This window comes from Eurytemora carolleeae, unplaced genomic scaffold, assembly GCF_000591075.1.
Source record: "Eurytemora carolleeae unplaced genomic scaffold, Eaff_2.0 scaffold233, whole genome shotgun sequence".
Taxonomy (NCBI): Eukaryota; Metazoa; Arthropoda; class Copepoda; order Calanoida; family Temoridae; genus Eurytemora; species Eurytemora carolleeae.
Window position 1 is genome coordinate 214 of NW_019396356.1, and position 20,243 is coordinate 20,456.

The 20,243-nt window shown below is 33.0% G+C and overlaps 1 protein-coding gene across 1 annotated transcript; it reads left to right on the top strand.

Moving 5' to 3' along the window:
* The first annotated feature begins 546 nt into the window (after positions 1-546).
* Positions 547-19,253, top strand: LOC111701623 (brefeldin A-inhibited guanine nucleotide-exchange protein 1). The gene is made up of 27 exons (XM_023472992.1): positions 547-649; positions 1,577-1,701; positions 2,123-2,192; positions 2,520-2,575; positions 2,779-2,905; positions 4,398-4,495; positions 4,735-4,775; positions 4,861-4,920; positions 5,433-5,526; positions 6,687-6,782; positions 7,649-7,728; positions 8,120-8,186; positions 8,948-9,027; positions 9,146-9,248; positions 10,110-10,174; positions 10,491-10,622; positions 11,041-11,155; positions 11,656-11,788; positions 11,984-12,068; positions 12,714-12,797; positions 14,359-14,439; positions 14,679-14,735; positions 15,206-15,340; positions 16,188-16,260; positions 16,923-17,011; positions 17,849-17,933; positions 18,551-19,253. Exons 1-27 carry the CDS (start codon positions 643-645, stop codon positions 18,632-18,634), a joined length of 2,322 nt encoding a protein of 773 aa, XP_023328760.1. The 5' UTR covers positions 547-642; the 3' UTR covers positions 18,635-19,253.
* Positions 19,254-20,243: the final 990 nt, after the last annotated feature.

A 20,243-nucleotide genomic window follows, 5' to 3' on the forward strand; every position in this document is an offset into this window, starting at 1 on the left:
TTTTGGGGATCGAACCCCATTTTGATTTTTGACCACATTTTGAAAAACGAACGATGGACGAACGACTTAGATCGTTCAGAGAAATGAAAAAATATCTTTTTTAAAAAAGAACGAAAAGAGAACAAAAACAAACGATTTAAAATTTTTTTACTGAAAAAAAAACGAATTTTAAAAAGGATTTTGAAAAACCATCGTTTTCTTACTTAATAAACGAGTTTTTCGAACTAACTAGTTTCAAAACTGTAGGTTTTTACGTAATTATAGTTTTTTAACAAACTTTTGATTTTTAAATTAAAAGAACGATTTTGCTGAAAGATCGTTCAGTGAGAAAACGAACAATGATTTTAGGAACGAACGAAATCAATGTTTTTGATCGATCGAAACAAAAAACATATGAAATGGGTCGTTCACAAACGATGAACAAATGAAATGAAAAAAGTCGAATGCGCCCATCTCTATTCGGCAAAACGATGGCAGCAATTCTCGTATATATCAAGACATTGGAAATTTATTTTTTTCTTCAGTGAAGGAAATGAGAGAATTAATTGCATCTTGTTTTAATAATTTTTAATCGAGTGTTTGAGTTTAGGCAGCTCCTGGCTTGATATTCTCAAATGTATTTCCCAGCTGGAACTAGCGCAGATGATAGGAAACCAACTAGTTATTGTACTTTACGCTACAATGTACCATACATGTGGTATTTGTTGTACAGAAACATTGTACCAAGCAAAGACTGAACAGTGTGCATAAAAAATGATTTTAGAAGTTGACAGTTTGTGTTATCTGGCTTTTAAAATAGCATTTTCTAGATGGGAACAGTTGATAAGACGTTTTTCTCTTTTCCTATTTGAAGAATTACTAGGGTTTCTCATGAAATATCTATATTCAAGGAAATTCATGTCTTAACATCACGGTTTAGTAGTTTGAGATCTTAAAATATACTTATAATATAAGTTTCCTCTACAAATAAGGGTGTCCCACGAAACTTGACAGTAACAAGACGACTTGAAGGTCGTCTTTGATTTTTATATAATTTGCTGCATTTATTTGTCAACCATATTTTAGAAGTACAATTCCTGAGATAGTAATCACAAAGTGCCCCTAGTCCGAGCATTTCTAAAATGTGACCTGCCTTTTTTGTGCTTTCACTATTATACAAGATATTTCGACAATTTTTGTTTTATTTAACAAAATTGTAACCTGAACAAAATGTTTAATATCTCCAGTAAAATTGACGGCACAAAAAAGGTAGACCACATTTGGAAATGCCAGGACCAGGAGAGTTGTGTAGTAATTGTTTAAGAATCATATATGTTAAAGTTGGTTGACGACTATATGTCACAAATAAATTCCAATCTCTAAGACGACATTTAGTCAACTTGCTACTGTAATGTTTCGTGGGACACCCTGAACATTCTACAATATACTAAAGCAATGAACACTCTTTTCTTTAGACAAATCTTTCAATTAAACTCTATTTATGTGATTGGTATAATTCTTATGTTGAGCGTAATTGAGAAATAAAAGTTTAATATGTTTAATTTGAACTGACACTGAACTGGTTGGTTGGTATCAGGTACCGGGGTGAAGAACCAGTTCCTCGCTAAATCCCAGTTGACCGGGACCGAGATCTCCGCCTTCAACCTCGGATCCCTGGGGGACGTTCTTATGACACCCCTTCACACAGCCCACCATCACGAGGTCAGACATCTAATAGTTGAAGGGACTGTTCACTTATTTGAAAACATGTGTTTTTTTTAAATAGGAACACAATTTTACACACCCTATCTTGAATTTCACAAGAAAACCCTTTTTTCACATAATATATCAGATATTTAAGTGGAACAATTGTCAGAGTTATTTTTCTAAATTCTCAATTTTGACATGATGTGAACTCTAAAATAGGGGATTTGGTCGTGTGGCTGGGAATTTCGCAAAGATAAATCTGAAATTAAAATTTTTATTTATGAAAGAAGTCCGGCCTTAAAAACCAGGATCGGAAAGGACTTCAAACACCGATAACATACTGGATTCTTTGGTCATTCCTACAACTTGTGATTTGATTTGATAAAGAGAGATGAAAAAAGTGTAATATTTTCTCACTGTATTTCTTGTATTGTAGGGATATAAAGATAATCTTCATGAAACCAGTTCCCAGAGTGTAGTGGTTGCAGTGGACAGGATTTTTACAGGTAGAGCAATAAAGTACTATAATGCAATTATCAAAATAGAATCACATTTCTATTCCCATTTAAAGGGAGTGTATGCTAAAAACTAATAGGAGAAGATGATGATCTATTATTGGATTAAAATTCGATCGGCACGGTATCAATTCTTATCCAGTGTTTTTGGAAAGAATTTTTTGCACAGGCCGCAAAAGCGCATTGGACCCCTATTTTACAAAAATATTAGATAGAATAAAGTAGTATCGAACAGTTATAAGTACGCCTCATGCAATCGGTCCTGTCTAATTGGCGTTATTTTCTGAACACCTTGAATAAGATTTATTTCTTCATTAGGTTCTACGCAATTGGATGGAGATGCTATTGTTGAATTCGTCCGAGCGCTATGTCAGGTTAGTCCTAATATCACGTGATTACAAGATTAAAGATCTTTGTGACAATGTAACGTAAAAAGGATCATTATTGGATTTTCACCTTTTCTTAATGTGAAAGTTTGTCAAAATAAGACATGATGAACTATTTAGATGGAGGATATTGTAATAACCCATTGAATAATTTAGTTTGTTTTCATGATTGATGATAGTAATGCTTGTAGGTGTCGATCGACGAGTTGCTGACGGTGCCGCAGCCCAGGATGTTCAGCTTGACGAAGCTTGTTGAGATCTCTTACTACAACATGGGCAGGATCAGGCTACAGTGGTCTAGGATATGGCAGGTTCTAGGTAATATACTATTCTAGATCTCTAGGTTCTATGAAATATATTATTCTAGATCTCTGGGTTCTATGTAATATATTATACTAGATCTCTAGGTTCTAGGTAATATACTATATTAGATCTCGAGGTTTTAGGTAATATACTATATTAGATCTCTAGGTTCTAGGTATTATACTAAATTAGATCTCTAGGTTCTAGGTAATATACTATATTAGATATCTAGGTTCTATGTAATATACTAAAAATAGAAAATCCGTGAATTTTGAATTGTTAATAGGTTAAATTATAAAAAAGGTGGGGCTAACAGATAATTCAGCAACAAAAAGCTCCGATTATTAATAGAAAAAAGTCTAGAAATTTAAGCTATGATATGACTGTAAAATAAAACTGAAGTTTTTGAAGTTGGAAGATTTTCTCTAATTAAATGTATCAAGAAACATCTGTTCAGGAAATTAAATGATATTTGAAACTTGATTTAGAAATTTGATATATTTCCTCGTTCAAGTTCTGAAGTCAGATTTAATGAAAAGTAGATTAACTAGGTACAGCTAGTTGAACTTTTTCTCTAGATCACACAAGAGGAGTTGTTCAACTTTTTGTTCCTAGTTCCTAGTTGCTATTCATTAATTTCGACCTTGCAAATGTGAAAATTGTTTAATATTCTGTGATGTTGTTAATATTTTAATGTTAACAAAGAAACTTTAGAAAATCTCCAGAGGTTTTTTCGGTAATGAGATATTTTTTCAGATTTTTGTTGAATCTAAAATTGAGGGGTTTTGATTAAATGAAGTATCATTAAAAATAGCTGCATTGTTCATTTAAAAATATGACACAAATCATTTGCACAAAAAAGTACAATTTGCACCAGGCGCGCAAATCGCACTTTTTTGTTTGGCTACCCCTGTATTTTCAAGGGACAATCCATTTATAGAGTGGCATGTCCAATTCAAAGCCATGTAAACCTTTGTCTGAGTAAACATAATGGAGCGCCCTCATTTTCTATTTTAAAATTGATTTTTTCCATTTGTGGTTTCTGTTAAAAAAACATTTTGGGATTTATGCTACCAAGTCAACGTCAGAATTCAACCCGTTTTGTAAGAGAACAACTATTTTATCTTTCATGTTTTTCCTCAGATAGAGTACTGTTATGAATCTGATATGCGATTCTTTATGGAGAGTCACTTGATTTTTTGTCTACAGTCCCCTTTTAAGACTTATTTAGTTTGCCCGTATTCACCCCGGATTAACCAGAGTGAGCAGCATCCGGTTTCTTCGATTTTAAATCAAACGTGTTTTGGTTTATAATAATTCAACAATCTTTTACCTTACAGATTTGTTTATTTTATATTTTTTATTCAAAATGCATATGCCGACAAAAAAATATTTAAGACAAAAGTCTAAAAAATGATGTTCAAAAGGACAAATTGTGATCGAAAGGCACAGCTTTCTGGAATATTGATAGAACCGTGAAAGTTATGTTAAATTATCTCTGTTTCAGGTGATCACTTCAATGTTGTTGGGTGTAATCCGGTTCAAGATATTTCATTCTTTGCTGTAGATTCACTTCGTCAGCTGGCAACAAAGTTTATCGAAAAGGAAAACATATTTTATCAAAACAATTTCAAATGAATTTAGAAAACGACGAATTTTGAATTCTTAAACTTATTCTTCTTTTAATACATTTGATTCATAGATGAAATGGCAACTTATGATGAAAAGGAATAAGAGTTGCAAACTTTTAAATCAAAGGAATGAGTTGATCTCTTTCATTCATTCATTTGATACTGGTATTTATGATTTATTACGAAAAAGTTATGATTAAAATATGAGTTTAGGGGGAGCTGCCACAGTTCCATTTTCAGAAAGATTTTTTAAGGTAAAGAAAACTCTTATTTTTGAATTGATCATTTTTAATTTGAATCGACAAAAAAAATTTGAGGGGAAATATAATTTTATTTTAGACCGTTTGAGCATATTATGAAAAATAATAAATCTGGTAGTGTGAGAGATATGGTTGTCAGGTATTATTATTATTATTATTATTATTATTATTATTATTATCCGCAAACTCAAACTGNTTAATGTCATTATTATTATTGTCATTATCAATATTATCATTATCAATATTATCATTATCAATATTATCATTATCAATATTATCATTATCAATATTATCAATAATATTATTAATTTTATTGATATTATTAATATTAATATTATTATTAATAAAAGAATAAAAGAAAAAGTCTTGAAACATTACAGTCTCTGGTACAAACCATACCTAAACATAAAACTGCAATCATGCTCATTTGATATCGAGATCAAGCATTCAAGATTAACAATGTCTGCACAAAAGTTTCGCGACTTAGTTCTTTTTATTAATCTTTATATGTATTGAATAAGTCTACAACTTTTCTTGTGTTATTTTAGCTTTCACTCTTATAATTCCATTTCTTTGTCAATTAAGAACTTTATTTTGGATGGGGTGAAATGCCTTCTAAAAACTCAACATTTTTTAATCGCTTTCTTTTAGATGTGTAGCTAACATGGTTCACAGTCAGTCCTCTAATATAAAATCTGGTTGGACGAATATATTCTCAGTATTTCATCTAGCTGCAGCTGATCAGGTTTAATATACGTTCATTATATAAAGCTGCGTTGTATGTATCTATGTAATATGTATGTATGTTTGTACAGGGTTACCCTCAAAGGATGAGACTTCAGAGACGATTGTACAGATTTTATTCTGTCTGTTTCATTCACGATTCCCTGAAACTATTAAACTATTTGCTAAATCATTAAATAAGATATTAGATTACTATACCTAAGGCAGAAGACATAATTTTCACATTTTAAGAGTTTCAGGTTGTCTTAACTGTCTCATCTTTTGTGGGTAACCCTGTATGTCACGCTTATGAATGTCCTCACTCTTGAACGTGCACGGCGGTCTCATTATAAGTCATATATTTCACGTCAAACTAAAGTAAAATCCATGAAGATTAAAATGGTATATGTTTTTTATCATAACTTCTCTTCTTTAAGATATATTAAAAAGAACAAACATGTTTTGAAACCCTGATATGGAACCGAATAAATTTGTTCTTATTATACTTGCGCGTAATATCAACACTAGAAGAGTTATCACACTTTTCAAATCTGAAACGGAATAGTGAGGAGTATTAAAAAATTAGTTTGCTTTTCTTTTCCTGCTATTTTTGTTTGAAGAATAGATAAAGTAGTACTTGTAAGGTAATTGGACTGTATGTGTACCTTTTAAGTATCTTAGAAGCCAAATGTTTTGAATTTACAGTTTAAATTTTGCCACCCCCCAGGAGCTCCTAGGGAGGGACAAAAAAAATTTGGACCCCCGCCCCCCTAGATTTTTTCTGCATACGCCCTTGCGTTCGCTTAAGTGCGATCTCTTTTGAAATGTCACAATTTTATATGCCCTTACGTTCTCATGATAAGTGCTTCAATACATTTTTTGTACATCATGATAAGTGCTTCATTACATTTTTTGTACATCATGATAAGTGCCTCATTAGTTCGTCAATATATTCTCCTTTGTAATGGAGAATTTTGTAAATGAGGGTAGATAAAATACTGCTCTAGTGGAGCCGGAAATCCAACTTCAAAAATAAAATGTATTTTTTACAAATCCTTTCTAAATATCTTAAACCCCGTGAGTCTCAATTGTGATTTAGAACTTGAATTTACATCAGCAACATTTTACCTTATGACAATTTTGTCGATAATTTTGAAGTTTAAAAATGTTTTTTATTTGTAGGATGAGAACATTGTTGAGCTGAGTTTTCAAACAGTTGGAAAGATAGTAACAGATCTGTACGAGATACAGTTCAAAATAATGGTAGATTCCTTCCAGGTTAGTTCTAGATATTGGTAGATTCCTTCCTTGTTAGTTTTTAATGTTAGTAGATTCCGTACATGTTGATTTCTAAATATTAGTAGATTCCTTCATTGTTAGTTTGAAATATTAGTAGATTCCTTACATGTTAATTAATTGATAAAGACGAAAATTGCCTCCTAGTTCAACCAGATTGAAAATTGTCTCCAGTACAACCAGATTGAAAATTGTCTCCTAGTACAACCAGATTGAATGTTGTCTCCTAGTACAACAAGATTGAAAATTGTCTCCTTGTACAACCAGATTGAAAATTGTCTCCAAGTACAACCAGATTGAATTTTGTCTCCTAGTACAACCAGATTGAAAATTGTCTCCTAGTACAACCAGATTGAAAATTGTCTCCTAGTACAACCAGATTGAATTTTGTCTACTGGTACAACCAGATTGAAAATTGTCTCCTAGTAAAACCAGATTGAAAATTGTCTCCTAGTACAACCAGATTGAATTTTGTCTCCTTGTACAACCACATTGAAAATTGTCTCCTAGTACAGCCAGATTAAATTTTGTCTCCTAGTACAACCAGATTGAAAATTGTCTCCTAGTACAACCAGATTGAAAATTGTCTCCTAGTACAACCAGATTGAAAATTGCCTCCTAGTTCAACCAGTTTGAAAATTGTCGCCTAGTACAACCAGATTAAAAATTGTCTCCTAGTACAATCAGATTGAAAATTGTCTCCTAGTTCAACCAGATTGAAAATTGTCTCTTAGTACAACCAGATTGAAAATTGTCTCCTAGTACAACCAGATTGAAAATTGTCTCCTAGTACAACCAGATTGAAAAACTGAGTTGTTAACTGACCTCTCGATTTAAAAATGTTTCAGGACAGTATAAAGTGCTTATCTGAGTTTGCCTGTAACTCCTTGTTCCCTGATACAAGCATGGAATCTATTCGTCTCATTAGGTAGAGTTCAGTTTATTTTTAATACTTATTAATGCATCATTTACATATTCTAAAATGTTGGCTCTTTTATAATTTTATTGGGCCAAAGAAAATTTGGGTAGAGTTGTACCATGTGTAATAAAAGACCTGTGTAAGACCTCTCGTACAAGTTGTAAAAGATTAAATTAAACCCCAAGGAATTGTGAATAATAATTGTGAAAAAAGTTGGGTATATTTGTTTTACCGAATTAATTACTAAAGTTATCTTTTTCATGTCACTTAAATATTATTGATTCATCTATCCATCTATCAATCTATCATCTATCTATTCTTATCGATCGATCCATCCATCCATTTATTAATCTATCTATGTATTTAATTAACTATTTGTCTACCTATCTATCATATCTAGACGTTGTGCTCAGTTTATATCTGGTCATAAAGAACTTTTCCTGGACAACACGGTTGATGATTCTCAGGTAAACATTTTACAACCAGGGGGTTCTCATGTAAACATTATACAACCAGGGGGTTCTCAGGTAAACATTTTACAACCAGGAGGTTCTCAGGTAAACATTATACAACCAGGGGGTTCTCAGGTAAACATTATATAACCAGGGGGTTCTCAGGTAAACATTATACAACCAGGGGGTTCTCAGGTAAACATTATACAACCAGGAGGTTCTCAGGTAAACATTATACAACCAGGGGGTTCTCAGGTAAACATTTAACAACCAGGAGGTTCTCAGGTAAACATTATACAACCAGGGGGTTCTCAGGTAAACATTTTACAACCAGGGGGTTCTCAGGTAAACATTTAACAACCAGGGGGTTCTCAGGTAAACATTATACAACCAGGGGATTCTCAGGTAAACATTATACAACCAGGGGATTCTCAGGTAAACATTATACAACCAGGGGGTTCTCAGGTAAACATTATACAACCAGGGGGTTCTCAGGTAAACATTAGACAACCAGTGTGTTCTCAGGTAAACATTAAATATAAAAGAATAAAGGGACAGTTGCCTGATATTGATCTTGTATTCTATTAAAGGGACAGTTGCCTGATATTGATCGTATTCTATTAAAGGGACAGTTGCCTGATATTGATCTTGTATTCTATTAAATTGACAGTTGCCTGATATTGATCTTGTATTTTATCAAAGGGACAGTTGCCTGTAACTTCTTGTATTCTATTAAAGGGACAGTTGTCTGATATTGATCTTGTATTCTATTAAAGGGACAGTTGCCTGATATTGATCGTATCTGGATAAAAGGCTGGTTTCCTATTCTTTTTGAACTCAGTTGTATTGTGAGCAGGTATTATTATTATTTTTATTATTATTTACAAAAAGTCAAATGTGCATTGCACGTATACTTATCAAAAATAACAGAGTACTAATCGAAAGCTTACACTAAATATTTCTTTTCTACGCAGATGTAAACTCGATGTTCGAACCCGTGGTCTAACCGTCCTATTCGATATCGTGAAAACATACGGAGAAGGATTTGAGACTCATTGGTGGAAGGATTTATTTCAGGCGAGTTCAAATTTTCCTTTCAATAAAAAATGAAGAGATCTTGCCGATCAGTTTGTTCTTACTTTTGGTTAAACATCGAATCCAATTCAATATTAGATATACTTATGCAAGTCTACAGTGCTAGATTGCAGATTTTTAATTTGATTGATCCTACATTGTTCTCGTTTGTGGAAGCGATATTCAGTGGTTTCGCTTCAAAATGTTATATCAATTAACGACCTAATTTCTGTTCTGCAATATATTAGTATAAGACCTACATATTGCAGAACGATACAGATAGGACAGGAGATTAGTTTACGGCCTAATCCCTACTGTAAAAACAAAATCTTTAATGGCTGGAGTTTTCAGTCTTGAGCTTAAGCAATAGTATTAATGCTGCAACTGGCGCAGGCATACACCATTGCACAATGCGTTGCTTACAGCCCGATTCTATGCATACCTATTCTGACATGATCAAAAGGGATCATTCTAAGCCAAGGTTATATAAGGATATATACTCTGAATGCGCTCCAATTTATGTAAATGGAGTACTTATTGCAATGAGACTCGAAATGCTCATATGACGTCACTGATACTTAACTAATAAGTATAACATTTAACAAATATTGAGTGTGCCAACAAGTTAAATGTGCTATTCTAATTCAAGTTTTCAATTTTTTACTTAAATTTAATGAGCAGCAAATTTTATTTTTTTTAAATACCCAGTGACGTCATATGAGGATTTGTGTCCCTTGCTATAAAGGTCGTCTTTACCTATATTGGAGCCCATTCAGAGTATTGAACCTTATTATACAACCTTTGTCGGTGGGTCACTCTTTGGTGTCCTTGGGGCATCAGACGACTCATAAGAAAATTATTCAGGTTTTGTTCCGAATATTTGATTCTATGAAGTTGAAGGATGGAGACGAAGATAAGAACCCTGAAAGGTTAGTCTAGGTTAGTTCTGGCCCCTTTTCGGTAAAGAAGATTACTTTTTTTAAATCAAGGCGATAGTGACATTATAATTTGTATTGTTATTCAGTTTGAATCTGAATCCAAAAACTATACCTATGTCTAACACTTAAAGAAACAGCCATAAACTACAGTGATAACCAGAAATTTGGTCTGTTTACACTTCACATTTGATGTGTCTCATTCTCAATGGCCTTTTTAAATTCATAACTTCTTTCTTTTTTAGAGTTTTCTCGTTATCACTATACTTACATTGCTGAAAAAATAACAATATTATTTTAAATGTTCTAGGGTGGCGGCTAAGACTGAATGGTTGAATACTACCTGTAACCATGCTCTGTACGCGCTGACCGACGTCTTCTCTCAATACTTTGCTGTTGTATCTCCTCTTCTACTCATCGACTTGTTTGCCCAGCTGCAGTGGTCAGTCAAATATTAAAAACTACGATGTCAGGCCCTTCACGCGCCTTTTCTGTTCGAAACTCTATCCTTTAATTGTTGCCTTGTCTTCGACCATTTTTCTTGAGAACATAATTTTTAATTTAGTTTTGTTTGGACAAAAAAATGAATAACTGAGATTTGTCTGATTTTCTTTGTGGAATGTGGATTAAAAATCATTCTGAACTTTCTTCTGGAAAAATGGAAGGATTTTGAAGTACTCAAAACTTATATCTTTCATTTTTGTATTTACATTATATATAAATATACATTTATTTATTTATTTATTTATCTAGAGTTCACTTTTAATTTCTCACATGTTCACTGATGTAATGTTTGATCTTTTATATGTACTGTACTGTACTTTACTGTTCTATACTGTATTGTACTGTATGCTATTCAGGTGTGTACAGCAGGATAACGAGCAGTTGGCCCGGTCCGGTATTTCCTGCTTAGAAAACCTGGTTCTCAGCAATGGAGACAAGTTTAATGCAGAGTCTTGGGACTCACTTTGTCAGGTCAGTTTACGAAGGCAACGGGAGTCTCTTTGGTATAAACCTACTGAGTCAGCGAGAGTCAAGTCTCTTTGATATAAATCTACTGAGTCAACGGGAGTCAAGTCTCTTTGATATAAATCTACTGAGTCAACGTGAGTCAAGTCTCTTTGATATAGATCTACTGAGTCAACGGAAGTCGAAGCTAGTTAAATCTATTAATACAATAATTCAATTTTTAGTTTATACGTATAAATTAAAGTCATTGTTAGTGTTTGTTTTAGTTTCCATTTCTACGATAAAAGTCTGTTTATATATTAAGCCGATTTTAAGTTTAAGGGCGTAAGTTAGTTTGACTTACCAATTTACTGAACCAACTTTCAGTCTGTTAGCAGAGTAAGGGAAATGTATAAAGCTCTATTTTCAGTTAATTTGATCAAAATGCCAAATTCACTTTAACGTTTATGAAAACAAATCCTTTTTTAAATTTTTTATTTATTATTTTCTAACTGATGGATTTTTAGTGCCTACACGACCTGTTCTGTTCCACTACCCCCTCCCAGCTTATGACCTGGGCGCCCTTGAAAGGGGGGCAACCCCTCTCACGGCCCCCCTCCGTAGATCCTACACTTCTAGCAGATATAGACGGAGATATAGGTAAAAAATAAACTTTTCAATTCATTCAAATAATTTCAAAACAAAATGTCTGTTTAAATCAATATTTCATTTAGGTTTTGTAATAATTCCAGAAGAAATTCTGCGTCGAAGCATGTCTTCTTTATAAATATAATTCTAGTAAAAACATTTTCTTTGTTATTTTATTATTTTTTATTTGATTTATGAATTTGTTAGGATACCCACCACCTCGACATCACTCGAACCGCGCGAGTGTTGCGAGTATTATTAGTGATGTGACCGACAACAGGCAGCTATTCAGGTATACAGACATATTCATATTCATTCATACATTCATTTATCGATTCATTCTTTTATTCATTTATTCATTCATCCTGTTATTCATTTATTCATTCCTCATTTAAATCATGTATTTAATTGAATTTTCATTTGCCTTAAGTGGACTGTAAGCGTAATTTCAAGTGACCCTCCATGCAAAGATGATAATGCTCGATTCACAACCGTACTTTTTAAACCTTTATCGGAACAATAATTTGGAAGATATTTTCGTTTTTCTATGTTTAAAGGTGTTTAATTCTGATAATTTCAATATTTTTTCATGCAGAAAAATACTAAGTCACTTTTGTAGTAAAACCACAATTTAAATAATCAGCCTTGAAAATTATAAACATTGGTATCTAATTCATGCTTGAGGTTCATTTGAAATTGCGTTTTAATCCATAAATCATTTCTAAATAATTGCTTTGATGCTTCTTTTACATTATTATCTAATAAGGAATTTTAATAATAAATTACTTCCAATCAATTATATCTCTTTCGTTCCAAAATTTCGATCGCATGGCAAGGATTTAAATAATTATTGTCAACATGTTTCTAGAACATACAACCGATTTATTAGATATATTTTGAATTCATTAAACTGAAAAATGAATATCTCTGTTATCAGTTTACTCTCCGTGAAATGTGTTGTCCAGTTAGAACTTATTCAATGCATTGATAATGTCGTCTTCTACCCAGCTACCTCCAAAAAGTAAGTTTTTTTTAGATTTTCCTAAGTTTCCGATCTTTGTAATTATAGTTTTTTTTCATGATATATTCATCTTTTTCTCAAATCTTTTTTTCTCAATCTAACCATTTATTTCTAAGAAAGATAAACGCTGAATACAGTTTTAGCTAAGAATTATAATTTATAATCTATATCCATCTATCTCTCTGCTTATAGGCAAGATACTGCGTATCTATCTTAAGCTCAGAACAGACTAAGTAACAAACAATGCATCTATCATTCTTTTCTATCAAGGGAAGATGCTTTAGCTTTAGCTCAGAACTAACTAAATAACTACCCATCTATCTTTTCTATCAAGGGAAGATGCCGCGTATATAACTTCAGCTCAGAACTAACTAAATAACTAACTGTCTATCTATCTATCTATCTAGGGGAAATGTTGCGTATCCAGCTTTAGCTCAGAACTAACTAAATATCTAACTATCTATCAATCCAGGGAAAATGCCGCGTATTTAGCTGCAGATCAAAACTAACTAAATAACTAACTTTCTATCTATCTATCTAGGGAAGATGCCGCTTATCTAGCTTTAGCTCAAAACTAACTAAATAACTAACTATCTATCTATCTAGGGAAGATGCCGCATATCTAGCTGTAGCTCAAAACTAACCAAATAACTAACTATCTATCCATCTATCTAGGAAAGATGCCGCGTATCTATAGCTTTAGCTCAAAACTAACTAAATAACTATCTATCCATCTATCTAGGGAAGATGCCGCGTATCTATAGCTTTAGCTCAAAAATAACTAAATAACTAACTATCTATCCATCTATCTAGGGAGGATGCCGCGTATTTAGCTGTAGCTCAAAACTAACTAAATAGCTAACTATCTATCCATCTATCTAGGAAAGATGCCGCATATTTAGCTGTAGCTCAAAACTAACTAAATGACTAACTATCTATCCATCTATCTAGGGAAGATGCCGCGTATATATAGCTTTAGCTCAAAAATAACTAAATAACTAACTATGTAACCATCTATCTAGGGAAGATGCCGCCTAACTGTAGCTCAAAACTAACTTTCTATCCATCTATCTAGGGAAGATGCCGTATATATAGCTTTAGCTCAAAAATAACTAAATAACTAACTATGTAACCATCTATCTAGGGAAGATGCCGCGTATATATAGCTTTAGCTCAAAACTAACTAAATAACTAACTATCTATCCATCTATCTAGGGAATATGCCGCATATCTAGCTGTAGCTCAAAACTAACTAAATAACTAAATATCTATCTATCCATCTATCTAGGAAAGATGCCGCATATCTAACTTTAGCTCAGAACTAACTAAATAACTAACTATCTATCCATCTATCTAGGGAAGATGCCGCGTATCTATAGCTTTAGCTCAAAATTAACTAAATAACTATCTATCCATCTATCTAGGGAAGATGCCGCGTATCAATAGCTTTAGCTCAAAAATAACTAAATAACTAACGTATCTATCCATCTATCTAGGGAGGATGCCGCGTATGTAGCTGTTGCTCAAAACTAACTAAATAACTAACTATCTATCTATCTAGGGAAGATGCCGCATATCTAGCTGTAGCTCAGAACTCGAAGAGCTCCTTCCTGCCTCCACCCTCTGACAGGGGAATGTATAGGTAAATAATACATATTGTAACATATAATTTAAATAGTTATTCAGAAGTTCATCTTCGTTTGTAATCATCCATGAAAGATGAAGAGAATTTATATATTAATTCATTGTAACTTGAGCGGAAGGAAGATAAAGATCTGAAATCTGAGATTGAAAGATTGACAGTGATGATTATTATTACTGTGACTTGATGTTTTCATTTATTATGTTATTTTTGTTAATTACTTTACTTTGATAATTTAGATTCCTTTCCCTGCAGCACCTCTACACACTTTTGGACTGCTTAATTCAAGCACATAGGTAAAGTATTCAATGCATACAATAAATCTGATAAAATATAGATTTTTTTCCACAGCATTTATGTATGCCTTAAAAAAAATTATGTAGAAGTAGAGATTTTTTGGTAACGCCTAAGTCAAGTTAAAGTCAAGACAAGACAAGAAGTTCAATGATGATAGTTTCAATGATTTGAGCGATATAATAAAAAATTCTTTAATAATATAATTATAATAATGTCAAAATACAGAAGAAAAAAAAACAATAAACTTCTATTTTAAAATAATTGGATGCTTCTGAGTCAGAATTTAATGAATTTGAGCCGCGTCTCTCTCAAATCCGCCAAAAACCGGTTTTAATTGAGCGCTGGGTTAAATCTTGGAACATTGAATACAACCGTATTTGAGCCGGGTCTCAAATTTAAGTCGCGGCTCAAATTCTGCCTCTGTCATATAAATTAAATGAATAATAATATAAAGTTAATCACTGTTCAGGTTTGCCCGGGAGTTTAATATGAACAACGAACAACGGAACCTGCTCTGGAAATCTAATTTTATCGGGAATGCCAAACCAAATCTTTTGAAGCAAGAGACTCAAGCTTTAGCCTGCTCTCTCCGGATTATGTTCAGGTTCTTCATAAAGATATATTATATTCATGTCATTAACCGTAAAGATATATTATATTCATGTCACTAACCGTCCCTCGTAAAATTCTGATTTAGTTGTGCGGAAAACCGTTATGAATCGTAAACCCACCTTACCTTTGAGAATTAGTAAAATCATTTCAAGAATGTCTATGTGGTCACAGGGCGTCACTAAAATTCTGAATTGATTTGATTTGATTTGATTCGATTTGATCTGATCTGATCTGATCTGATCTGATCTGATCTGATCTGATCTGATCTGATCTGATCTGATCTGAACTGATCTGATCTGATCTGATCTGATCTGAACTGAACTGATCTGAACTGATCTGAACTGATCTGAACTGAACTGAACTGATCTGATCTGATCTGATCTGATCTGATCTGATCTGATCTGATCTGATCTGATCTGACCTCCTTCTTCGAATTATGAAAGTATAAAATGAAACCCTTCCGGTTTATCACAATCCTCACTCTTGAGTGTGCAATGAAAGTATATAATGGATAACTTACGCTAATTATTTCTTTTGTCTAGTTTTAGAAAAAAAGAAATAATGTTTAAGATGGACAAAAGGCTTAAGCGTAATTTTAAGTGGCCCTCCATGCAAATGAAATGCTCGATTCACAACGGTACTAACGAGGAAAATATTGTCTTTTTCTAGGTTTAAAAATACTGTTATTTATAAAGATTATACCTGGATCCAGGCCGGTCAGATTACTTGTCTGAAGTCAGGTTGATAATATTGATATTTATTAGATTATACCTGGATCCAGGCCGGTCAGATTGCTGGTCTGAAGTAGAGAGTAGGTTGATAATATTGATATTTATTAGATTATACCTGGATCCTGGCCGGTCAGATTGCTGGTCTGAAGTAGAGAACAGGTTGATACCACTAGCGAAAGAGGTAAAACCACCCCCAACCTAAAGTTTTTACTGAGTTTTTGATGTGAATGTACTGCAGATCATTGCAGTGTACTGCAATGATCTGCAGTACACCGACCGAAAATAAAGGTTATTCCTCACTTAGTGACCTATTAACTAGTGAACGTTTAGTGGAGAAAATAAAAGAAATTCCTCACAATATTTATCTGATTTGGTTTAATTACATTATCTATGTTTAGACCGTATTTATAAAACTTACTTTTTACTGTTTTTATTTTCCATATCCTGTAAACCTAGTATCGTATATTTGTTTTATTCTGTATCATTTATGTCTTTAGCATTGATTGTATTTCATGTTGTATTCTGTATTGATTACACTTCTTGTATCATTCGTGTTGGTTATACTCCCTTTATCCTGTATAGATTGTATCCGTATTTCCTATATTTCCTGTATCGTGTATTGGTTATACACCCTGTATCCCTATTTCCTGTATCCTGTATCTTGTATTGGTTATACTCCTTACTCCCTGTATCCTGTATAGATTGTATCTATATTTCCTGTATCCTTATCTGTATTGGTTATACTCCCTGTATTTTGTATCCTGTATCTGTATTTTCTTTATTCTGTATCCTGTATGCTGCTTTTTTATCTTTATTTCCTGTGTCCTGTATCTGTCTATCCAGGTTATCCAGTATTATCTGAGTCTAAGTTCTGATTCCCATGCTGAAGCCTGGACTGGAGTCCTTCTTCTTCTCTTCTCCCAGCTATCCAGGTAGATAATATAAATCTTCTCTTCCCCCAGCTATCCAGGTAGATACTATTCTTCTCTTCTGCTAGCTATCCAGATAGATGATATTCTTCTCCCTTACTCCCAGCTATCCAGGTAGATAATATTCTTCTCCATTACTCCCAGCTATCCAGGTAGATAATATTCTTCTCTTCTCCCAGTTATCCAGGTAGATAATATTCTTCTCTTCTCCCAGCTATCCAGGTAGATAATATTCTTCTCCCTTACTCCCAGCTATCCAGGTAGATAATATTCTTCTCCCTTACTCCCAGCTATCCAGGTAGATAATATTAAACACGTACAATGTAAATTGAGCATGGTTCAATTAGAACAATCACGGATGACTTTTTACTGTCATATGTTAACACAATAATAATATATAAACGTAATTTTCAGATCTGATCATAATTCAAAATATGTGAAAGGACAATTGTAAGGACATTTTCATCATTATAAGATGTTTTTGCTAGCAATAAAAGAATTGTCTTCTTGTCACAAACTCTGATTTTCTAATTCATATAACTTTGCAATCCGATGTTGTAGACTCTTTATATTTCTAAATCTGAGTTCTGTTATTATCAAAAGGCTTGAAATATCAATCACAGAATACTCCAGTATTCAATATTGTCTGCAGTTCTTTATATTCCTATCCAGTGGATCCGTAATTCGACTTCATGGATCTGAATCCACCAAAATAAACCCCATGCAATAAAACTTAAACTCTATTTCTATTTCTATTGATAATGTCTCCGCATCATATTGAATTTATTAAGCGCTGATTATATAATTACTAAAGTTCGAGTCCAATGCTTTTTTCTCCAGGTTGGATGGAACGAGGTTAAAGGAGTTTATCCCCAGCTTGTATCCTTTATTATGTGAACTCTGGTTAATAGATCTTAGACCAGAGGTAATTAGAACACTGAACACTGAACACTGAACACTGAACACTGAACACTAAACCACTGAATACTGAACACTGAACACAGAACACAGAACACTGAATACTGAACACTCAACACAGAACTTTGAACACTGAACACAGAACACTGAACACTGAACACTGAACACTGAAAACTGAACACTGAACACTGAACACAGAACACTGAACACTGAACACTAAACCACTGAAAACTGAACACTGAACACTGAACACTGAACACTGAACACTGAACTCTGAACACTAAACGCTGAACGCTGAACACTGAACACTGAACATTAAACATTGATTAATGAACAATTAACAATGAATACCAAATACCAAACACTAATCACTAATCACCAAACACTGAAAACTGAACACTGAACACTGAACATTTAACTCTGAACACTAAACGCTGAACGCTGAACACTGAACAGTCACTGAACATTAAACATTGATTAATGAACAATTAACAATGAATACCAAATACCGAACACTAATCACTAATCACCAAACACTGAAAACTGAACACTCCAGGGTAACAAACTGAACAAAACGAAACGAAGAATTCTGAACTAATCCAGTATTAACTAAAAATATTACAGGTTTGCAGTGTCCTGCGTTCCTTATTTCTACGTATAGGAGAAGTATATTCTATCACTAAACAAGAGAATGGTGTACTGGAATAGACATTAGACAACCGTCTTTGTCTAATATTCAATGAGACATCAGACAACCGTCCTTGTCTAATATTCAACGAGACATTAGACATCCGTCCTTGTCTTCTTAATTAGACAGGAACTGTGAGACAAGAGACACCAGGAAATATAGACGTTCAGATAGTATTCCAGAGATACAAGACCTAAAAAAACCTACACTTTGTACCAGATTAATGTGAGCTTTTCTATAAGTTATAATTACACATTTGATGCAGAGTAAATTTCCTATTTCAACAAAAATTAAATCAATAATCATTTTTTCCGTCCAAATTTTTTTTAGCGCCTATATCACCTTCCCTTCGTATTATGCATTTTATGGGAATTGTCAATCATCATTTTTTGGGGAAACGTTCGTAGTTTGGATAAAATGGTAGATGTAGCATCCAAAAATTGATTAATTGTTAAATAAATTATTATTAATTATCATCGGAAATCTGTCGAAACTTATTTTATCGACACTATTATCATTCCAGCACTGTGTGATATTGTGTGATTATTTATATATAAAATATTAATTTTTATTAATTTTAGAATTTTAGTTATTGTAAACACCTAGTTGTACCAGTTAAATATATATACTTATCTATTATTTCATTACTTCTGATTGGCCGGGATATTCCTCTTGTATCGTAAATAGTGTTGTTAACAGTTTTGGATCGGGTTTTTTAAAAGATAATTGCATTATGGTGCAGTACATTCAAGTTGAGTTGTTTGTTTATTTTTTTAGTTCTACTTTTATTAAAATAAACAAACAACTGAACTTGAATGTACTGCAGTATACAATCCTGTGTTTACAATCCATATTAAGTGTCAATCTAATTATCAATACTAATATTCAAATATCTACATTAAACCACTCCTTAGAAATACGATCGCTCTATAACTCGTACGCCCCTGTTAGGGAGGTCGGTTGTGTGAGGGAGGGAGTCCAGACTCCAGAGTTCCTCAAATAGTAATCACCGCCACCCAAATCTGTTTTGCGGCAAGCGCGCTCCTCAATTGGTAATCTCCACCACCTCAATTAGTAATCACCGTAAAATTTTGTTTTCTGTGATTTGAATTTAATGCACTTTTAATACAATTTGGTCAACAAAAACTGAGAATCAAGGCACAGTTCATTTTAGCCGAATCTTAGATCCAATTCGCCACTTTAATGACTGCATTTCATGATTGGCGTTAAGATACTAAAAGTTAGGGCTGCCTGTTTACAAAAAATTATCTCATCCCACCCAAAGTGATATCCATCTCCATTTAAAAGATATTTTCAAAAAACCTTTACAGTGTTTAGATTTTTGTATTCGCCTACTCGAGTTCAACATCTACAACAAAACTAATTATATGCATAGAAAGAACATAAAATTTTAAAAAATTAGTCTCATCACACTCACTACTGAAAATGAAGTATTTAGTCCACTAATAATGGGTTTAAGTTTCCTCTCTATTTAAGGAGTTTAAAACAACATTCAGAGGAAAATGCCTTAAACATTCTTAAAGCGAAACTTGAAACTAAAAAACGCAATAAATTTCTAGCACTTAGTGTGGCATATTTATTGATTTATTTTCGAAACTAAGGAGCAAT

Bases quoted from the DNA above. Each gene is read 5' to 3' on its own strand.
- LOC111701623 (XM_023472992.1), top strand. The intron at 14,736-15,205 runs GTAAAGTATTCA...ATCACTGTTCAG, and splicing joins TGCTTAATTCAAGCACATAG to GTTTGCCCGGGAGTTTAATA. The intron at 17,934-18,550 runs GTAATTAGAACA...AAAATATTACAG, and splicing joins TAATAGATCTTAGACCAGAG to GTTTGCAGTGTCCTGCGTTC.